Source organism: Labrus bergylta, chromosome 18 (assembly GCF_963930695.1).
Source record: "Labrus bergylta chromosome 18, fLabBer1.1, whole genome shotgun sequence".
Lineage (NCBI taxonomy): Eukaryota > Metazoa > Chordata > Actinopteri > Labriformes > Labridae > Labrus > Labrus bergylta.
The window spans coordinates 839,895-848,504 of NC_089212.1; the positions used below are offsets into that span (position 1 = coordinate 839,895).

The 8,610-nt window shown below is 39.2% G+C and overlaps 1 protein-coding gene across 1 annotated transcript; it reads right to left on the reverse strand.

Moving 5' to 3' along the window:
• Positions 1 to 7,765: 7,765 nt before the first annotated feature.
• Positions 7,766 to 8,389, reverse strand: LOC136183293 (uncharacterized). Its single transcript, XM_065966627.1, has one exon. It carries the CDS (start codon positions 8,387 to 8,389, stop codon positions 7,766 to 7,768), a length of 624 nt encoding a protein of 207 aa, XP_065822699.1.
• Positions 8,390 to 8,610: the final 221 nt, after the last annotated feature.

Sequence of the window (8,610 nt, forward strand, 5' to 3'; positions counted from 1 at the left end):
TGCCGTTTGCAGAGTGATTTGGGTGAGTGACTTACAGTCAGTAATGTTACAGGCTCCTATAGCGAGGGAAAGACAAAAAGAGATAGAGACTTGATTGGCTGACCCTGCAGTGACCCTGAAATTGTTTTCAGCCCAGAACATCCTTGACCTAGTTTGTTCATAGGTTTATTACACTCTTAGAAATTCCCCTGTTAAAAAACGGTAACGTTATTGCTGTTGCTGAAATTTACAGTTTTCTACCGTGAATTGTAAATACTACACCTAGCTATAGATTCATTTCCTTCTATCAAAATGGACACAATATATTTATTTTCTAAACCTAGTGATTTGATAAATTAATCCTTGCATGTCATATTATCAAATACCATGTTTTAAAAAAATAAAATAAACAGTGCCTTTAAAATTGCAACTTAAAATGTTAAGACAAACAATAAAACTTCAAATTGTCTTCTCAAACCACATCTGTCTTTATTGAAACTCTGACAAAAACAAAGGAAATACACTTTAAGAACATGAAGGTTAAATAGGCAAAAAATCTTCCACAAATATTTACATCAAGGCATTTAGCAAAGGCCTTTTCCAATGTATATGGAAATGGGGGGGGGGGTTGTTCAGGCAAGCCGTCCATCAACTAGTTTGACTAGTCACTAGTAGCTCCTTAAGATAAGATGGTGCCTGGCCATTTAGAGCTTTGTAAGTGAGAAGAAGGGTCTTGAATTCTATTCTAGATTGTATAGGAAGCCAGTGCAGAGAAGCCAACACAGGAGTAATGTGGTCCCTTTTCCTAGTTCTAGTCAGTACACGAGCTGCAGCGTTCTGGACTAGTTGAAGAGTCTTTAGAGACCCACCATAGCACCCTGAGAAAAGAGAATTACAATAATCCAACCTGGAGGTAACAAATGCATGAACTAGTTTTTCTACATCATTTTGCGACAGGATATTCCTGATCTTAGATATATTACGAAGGTGAAAATAGGCTGTTCTTGAAATTTGCCTGATGTGAGAGCTAATGGACATATCTTGATCAAATAGAACTCCTAGATTCCTAACAGTGGTGCTAGATGCCAGGCTGATGTCATTAAGGACAGTCACATCACTAGAAAAAGTCTCTCTGAGGTTTTTAGGGCCTAGCACAATAACTTCAGTCTTGTCTGAGTTAAGTAGCAAAAAATGTCTGGTCATCCAGGTCCTAACGTCCTTAAGGCACGTTTCTAGCTTACATAACTGACTGGTGCCATCGGGCTTCATTGATACATAAAGCTGAGTATCATCTGCATAACAATGAAACTGTATGGAGTGTTTCCTCATAATATTTCCCAGAGGAAGCATATATAATGTAAAGAGAATTGGTCCAAGCACTGAACCTTGTGGGACTCCATGGCTAACTTTAGTGTGTATCGAGGACTCATCATTAATATGTACAAACTGAGATCGGTCTGATAAGTAGGATTCAAACCAACTTAAAGCAGTCCCTGTAATTCCAAGTAAATGTTCTAGTCTGTATAATAGGATCTGATGGTCAATGGTGTCAAAAGCAGCACTAAGATCTAACAAGACAAGCACAGAGAGAAGACCCTGTCTGAAGCTAGAAGTAGATCGTTTGTAACTTTAACTAGTGCAGTCTCAGTGCTATGGTGGACTCTAAATCCTGACTGAAACTCCTCAAATAAACTGTTGTCATGGAGAAAGTCACACAGCTGATTAGCTACCACTTTCTCCAGGATCTTTGAGATAAAAGGAAGGTTGGATATAGGCCTATAGTTAGCCAGAGTTCCTGAATCTAGAGTAGGTTTTTTGAGTAGAGGTTTGATTACCGCTACTTTAAATGACTGTGGTACAGAGCCTGCCAGTAAAGACATATTGATCATATCTAATATAGAGTTGCTAACTAAGGGAAAGACTTCCTTAAACAGCTTAGTTGGGATTGTGTCTAAAAGACAGGTTGACGGTTTCGACGCAGAAATAATTGAATTTAGCTCTGAAAGGTCGATCAGAGAAAAACAGTCTAGATTAATATCAGGTCCTGGAACTGTCTCTGCCATATCAGAGGTATCTGCACCAGGTAAGGGCAGGAGGTTACCAATTTTGTCTCTGATGTCTAGAATTTTGTCGTTGAAAAAGCTCTGGAAATCATTACTGCTGAGGGCTAAAGGAATACAAGGCTCAATGGAGCTATGACTCTCTGTCAGCCTGGCTACAGTGCTGAAAAGGTATCTAGGATTGCTTTAGTTTTCCTCGATTACAGAGGAGTAGTAGGCAGCTCAAGCATGATGTAGAGCCTTCATATATTTATATATGACTATCCTGCCAGAATGAACGAGATTCTACCGTTTTGGTAGAGCGCCATAGTCTTTCAAAATCTTGTGACGTTTGTTTTAGAGTACGGGTTTCTGAGTTGAACCATGGAGCTAATCTCTGCCGTTTGATAACCTTCTGTTTTAGGGGAGCAATCGAATCAAGAGTAACTCTCAGTGAATCCACTGCACTATCAACAAACTGATCTAGCTGAGAGGGACTAAAGCTATCATAAGAGTTTTCAACTGGGTTGAAACACGGTACTGAATCAAAAGCAGCTAAAATAGCTTCCTTAAATCTAGCTACAGCACTATCAGATAACCTTCTAGAGAGCACATTTTTATTAAGCAGAGATAATTCTGGTAGGACAAAGTCGAAAGTAATAAGGAAATGGTCTGATAGAAGAGTATTTTCTAGGAAAACTGTAAGGTTTTGGATTTCAATGCCATAAGCTAAAACAAGATCCAGGGTGTGGTTAAAACGATGAGTAGGTTCGTTTAAAGTGGGTGAAACCAATAGAGTCTAATAATGACATGAAAGCTGTGCTAAGGCTATCATTATCAACATCCACATGGATATTGAAGTTACCTACAACAATTATTCTATCACTGCTAAGAGCTAAATTTAATAAAAATTCTGCAAATTCAGATAGAAATTCAGAGTATGGGCCAGGAAGGCGGTAAACTACAACAACTAGAACTGGCTGAAAGGTTCTTGAGACTGGATGTGAAACTCTAAGAACAAGGCTTTCGAAAGAAGAAAAATTCAGCTTTGGCCGAGGGTTAACTAGAAAACTAGAATTAAAAATAGCTGCTACTCCACCACCTAGTCCAGTGTCTCGAGGTATATGAGTACTAAAATGGGAGGAGTGGATTCATTTAAACTAACATATTCATCTCGACACAGCCAAGTTTCAGTCAAACAAAGTAAATCAATATGCTGATCTGATATCAGATCATTCATTAAGAGAGATTTGGATGCTAAAGACCTAATGTTCAAAAGTCTGCAGTGAATTTTCTGATTTTTTTGCAAAATCGTATTCGTAGTTTTGATTCGAATGAGATTTTGACGATTTACGCCTTTTTTTTCTACGTTTGGATGACTTATAAAAATGGGTCTGGACCGGGGGACAGACACAGCACCTATAGTATAACTACAGTTAGATCCAGAATTACAGCTATAGCGACTGGGAGACGGATCTAAGAGAGGCGCAGAGAAGCGTGTAAGACTGGTGCTCGACCAAAACAGTAGAATCTTGTTTATTCTGGCAGGATAGTCATAGAAAATATATGAAGGCTCTATGTCACATTCAAGCTGCCTACTACTCCTCTCTAATCGAGGAAACCAAAAGCAATCCTAGATACCTTTTCAGCACTGTAGCCAGGCTGACAGAGAGTCATAGCTCCATTGAGCCTTGTATTCCTTTAGCCCTCAGCAGTAATGATTTCCTTAGCTTTTTCAACGACAAAATTCTAGACATCCGAGACAAAATTGGTAACCTCCTGCCCTTACCTGTTGCAGATACGTCTGATACAGCAGAGACAGTTCCAGGACCAGATATTAGTCTCGACTGTTTTTCTCTGATCGACCTTTCAGAGCTAAATTCAATTATTTCTGCGTCAAAACCGTCAACCTGTCTTTTAGACCCAATCCCAACTAAGCTGTTTAAGGAAGTCTTTCCCTTAGTTGGCAACACTATATTAGATATGATCAATATGTCTTTACTGGCAGGCTCTGTACCACAGTCATTTAAAGTAGCGGTAATCAAACCTCTACTCAAAAAACCTACTCTAGATTCAGGAACTCTGGCTAACTATAGGCCTATATCCAACCTTCCTTTTATCTCAAAGATCCTGGAGAAAGTGGTAGCTAATCAGCTGTGTGACTTTCTCCATGACAACAGTTTATTTGAGGAGTTTCAGTCAGGATTTAGAGTCCACCATAGCACTGAGACTGCACTAGTTAAAGTTACAAACGATCTACTTTTAGCTTCAGACAGGGGACTTCTCTCTGTGCTCGTCTTGTTAGATCTTAGTGCTGCTTTTGACACCATTGACCATCAGATCCTATTATACAGACTAGAACATTTACTTGGAATTACAGCGACTGCTTTAAGTTGGTTTGAATACTACTTATCAGACCGATCTCAGTTTGTACATGTTAATGATAAGTCTTCTATGCACACCAAAGTTAGCCATGGAGTGCCACAAGGTTCAGTGCTTGGGCCAATTCTCTTTACATTATATATGCTTCCTCTGGGAAATATTATGAGGAAACACTCCATACAGTTTCATTGCTATGCAGATGATACTCAGCTTTATGTATCAATAAAGCCCGATGGCACCAGTCAGTTATGTAAGCTAGAAACGTGCCTTAAGGACGTTAGGACCTGGATGACCAGACATTTTTTGCTACTTAACTCAGACAAGACTGAAGTTATTGTGCTAAGCCCTAAAAACCTCAGAGAGACTTTTTCTAGTGATTTGACTGTCCTTAATGACATCAGCCTGGCATCTAGCACCACTGTTAGGAATCCAGGAGTTCTATTTGATCAAGATATGTCCTTTACCTCTCACATCAGGCAAATTTCAAGAACAGCCTATTTTCACCTTCGTGATATATCTAAGATCAGGAATATCCTGTCGAAAAATGATGTAGAAAAACTAGTTCATGCATTTGTTACCTCCAGGTTGGATTATTGTAATACTCTTTTGTCGGGGTGCTATGGTGGGTCTCTAAAGACTCTTCAATTAGTCCAGAACACTGCAGCTCGTGTACTGACTAGAACTAGGAAAAGGGACCACATTACTCCTGTTGGCTTCTCTGCACTGGTTCCCTATACAGTCTAGAATAGAATTCAAGATCCTTCTTCTCACTTACAAAGGTCTAAATGGCCAGGCACCATCTTATCTCAAGGAGTTACCAATGCCGTACTGCCCCTTGAGAACATTACGGTCCCAGAATGCAGGCCTACTAGTGGTACCTACAGTCTCTAAGTGTACTATGGGAGGTAAAGCCTTCAGTTATCGGGCTCCTCTCCTCTGGAATCGTCTTCCAGCCGGGGTCCGGGAGGCAGACACAGTCTGTATTTTTAAGAATAGACTTAAAACTTTCCTTTTTGATAAATCTTATAGTTAGGGCTGGTGCTGGTGTAGACCAGCTCCTAGTTATGCTGCTATAGGCTTAGACTACCGGCGGAACTGGCACCTTGAGCTCCTCTCTCTCTCTCTCTCTCTCTCTCTCTCTCTCTCTCTCTCTCTCTCTGTGCATATACAGTACATCATATTACTGCATGTATCTATCTGTAAATCTCAGTCACTAACCACCTACTTTCCTGGGAGCTCTTGAGCTCTCTTAGGCTCCTCAAGATCGTTGGTTGATGGCCTGCCAGAACAACCTCCCCCTTCACTAATTTGCCAGATGATTTCCTTCCCCATCCTCTTATATATAGCTACAGTAAATATATATATATATATATATATAAATGCCATATTTCATTATATATGTTATTTGACTTTTTCTTACAAAATATTGTTTAATTTCTTTTCCAGTCTAGATAGCTTTACTGCACAGAGAATTAACACACACAGTTGAATTATTTACTAAAAGAAAAATAAATAAAAAAACTGCTTTGGACATGGTTAATCCAGACATGTTGAAACAAGTCAGATTTCTTCTGTGTGAAAATCAGGCACCCTTAAAAAATTTGAGCAGTCATCACATGTGTAATTAACTGAAAAAGTTCTTGGCGCAGATGGACAAACATACCCCGAAACTGCTGGAGGTCATCAGGAGCAAGGGGGGACTTATAAAAGAAAAGGCTGCAAGGATTTTGCAGGCTTTCGATGAGGTATGTATGGATGAAGTGTGGGGTATATGGCAAAATTGTCCTTGAGTGGCAGTAATTTTCATTGGAAGTAACTGTTTTTTTTCAGACTGTGGACATCAACACCAGAAGGGAATATATCCTCAAACTGGTGATGATCCACCTTGGTGAACCTGTTTACCAGCTTATCAAAGATCTCCAGGTAAAGCCTGAGTCCTGACACAATAATGTTCAAACTATTTGAACCCCACTGCCACCGCTACACAATCACAAAAAGGTTTACTACTTAATTTTACTGTTTTATTCAGCTATGAACAGCAGTAGCACAACATAACAGAAATATAAGCCCAATATAATATAAATGTATCACTAGAAATACAAGTCTATCAACTTGAGCTAGATCTAGTGCAGCTGTTTCTTAATTACAATAATATTTTGCCATTACAGTGTACGACGTAAAATAAAATATTTCCACACAGTCCTTAGCAGATTGTGTAGTGATTGCCCCCTCGTGATGGCTTAGCTTGCTCACGTCCTCCATTTTTTGAGAAACTGTCTGAATTAACTGAGGGCATTAGGGTATGTAATGGTCAAGTTTTGCTGATAAACTGTATGCTTAAACTTTTAACACAAACTTTTCATCTCACTCTCAAATGAATGTTCGAACTTCTAATAAAAAGTGACAGCCTCATGCATCCTTAACTAGTGTTACACGATTTAATGAAGTCACAACCTTGATTTTACTGACACATCCTTTATAATTTACTATTGTATCGCATATTCTATTGGCTTCCTTGAAAATATTTCTCTGAAACATTTATGAGGGAGGAACTACCTCATCAGTTTCCAGGATTTGTCAGTCTCAATATAAAATGTTTTTTTAGCTATAAAACCACACAGCGATTATTAGCAGAGGCAGTGCCTGTCACTGTGAATGAGATCAATAAAGTAAAATTGAAAAAAAGTTGTCTGATTTTAACCTGGGTGAAAGGTAAGTCCATTTCTTTCTCTTGGTGTCCCATTTTTCTGCTGCTGGACAAAGCCAGGTGAAGTGCCTGAAAGTCTTAACGAGTAGGGCTGACTCCAGGCTTTTTAGTTGTGGAAATAAAACATTATATGTTTTTGTGTTTTTATGTTTTATGAACTTTTTAAGTAATTAAAAAAAAGTACTTTAGAAGCTTTATTCTTTTGTACTTTTTTGTAAGTTTAAATGTGACTACTTAATATTTGTATGTGTTAGAAGAGAAGTACATATTTCAAAACCACCAGTATTACTGCACGTCCCTTGATAACCAAGCATGTAGACTCTTAACAAAATGTACTTTATTGCAGTCATAATTGCAAGTCAGCTATATTTGCAATCCCACAGATTTTACAAATCCTGCAGCTCTAGTTCTAACATACTGATTTTTTTTCTGAATATGCAGAACAATGAGGCTGAAGAACTGGAGCAGTCAATCATCATTGAGAAAGAGGATCCTTTCCATCAACCCAAAGAAATTAAGATTGTTATTGAAGGAATAACAGTCCTGAACGACCTGCCCTCCATTCCAGTAGCTTTTGCCAAGCTGTTTGGCCTGATATATGCACTCAACCTGAAGTATCCAAAAACACTTAAATTCACCTTTGAGTTTGTGCAGAAAGTCATGATGGAACTTGACACGGAAAAAAATGGGATAGGAGAGCAAGGAAGTCTGTTGCCTGGGCTTTATCAGTATGTATGTTCATGTCTCCCATTACAATCAGTGGTGTTCCATCATCAGGGATTTCTGAGAGTAGCATGTCCAGTTCCACAACAAAATCATTCAGATTACACCCTGGTGGGCGGTAAATGATAGCAATGTACATTTTAATAGGCGCAGTAATCAAGATTGTGTGATATTCAAATGAGGAGTTGTTGCTCAGTGGGAAGAGTTTATTGAATTTCCAGGTATTAGAAATGAGGATACCTGTACCACCTCCACGTCCAACAGAGCGGGGTGTGTGTGAGAACACTGTGTCAACAGAAACAGCAGCTGATGTGACTGTAATTTCTGGGCGGATCCAGGTTTCAGTAAGGGCAAGTGCCCGAATGTCTGACATTTTTGAAAGTGCTTGGATGAATTCAATTTTATTCACAGCAGATTGACAGTTCCAGAGGCCAAAAGTAAATGAAGGGTGGGGAAAAGAGGTTTTCTTAAGTAGAGACAAGTTGTTAAGATTTTGTTGTCTATGACAGATGTGTCTTTTCCTGTTCCCATGAATGACAGAGATTTCTTTGTAGCACATGTTGCATTTAGCAGATGACCAGAGGAAATAGGCAAAGCAGTACTCGTGGTTGCCCGGGCTCTGTGGCCACGCTGAAGCGTCACACGCCCCAGATTTTCAGCTTGCAATCAACAGAGGGCATCAACTGCCTCTCCTGTTGATGCTCAGAGAATGAAACTTAAGTGCTCAGTCCAAACAAAGCCTGACAACGACCCACTATCAATATCTATTCAAAGCAAGTT

Bases quoted from the DNA above. Each gene is read 5' to 3' on its own strand.
- LOC136183293 (XM_065966627.1), bottom strand. From the start codon at position 8,389: ATGTGCTACAAAGAAATCTCTGTCATTCATGGGAACAGGAAAAGACAC.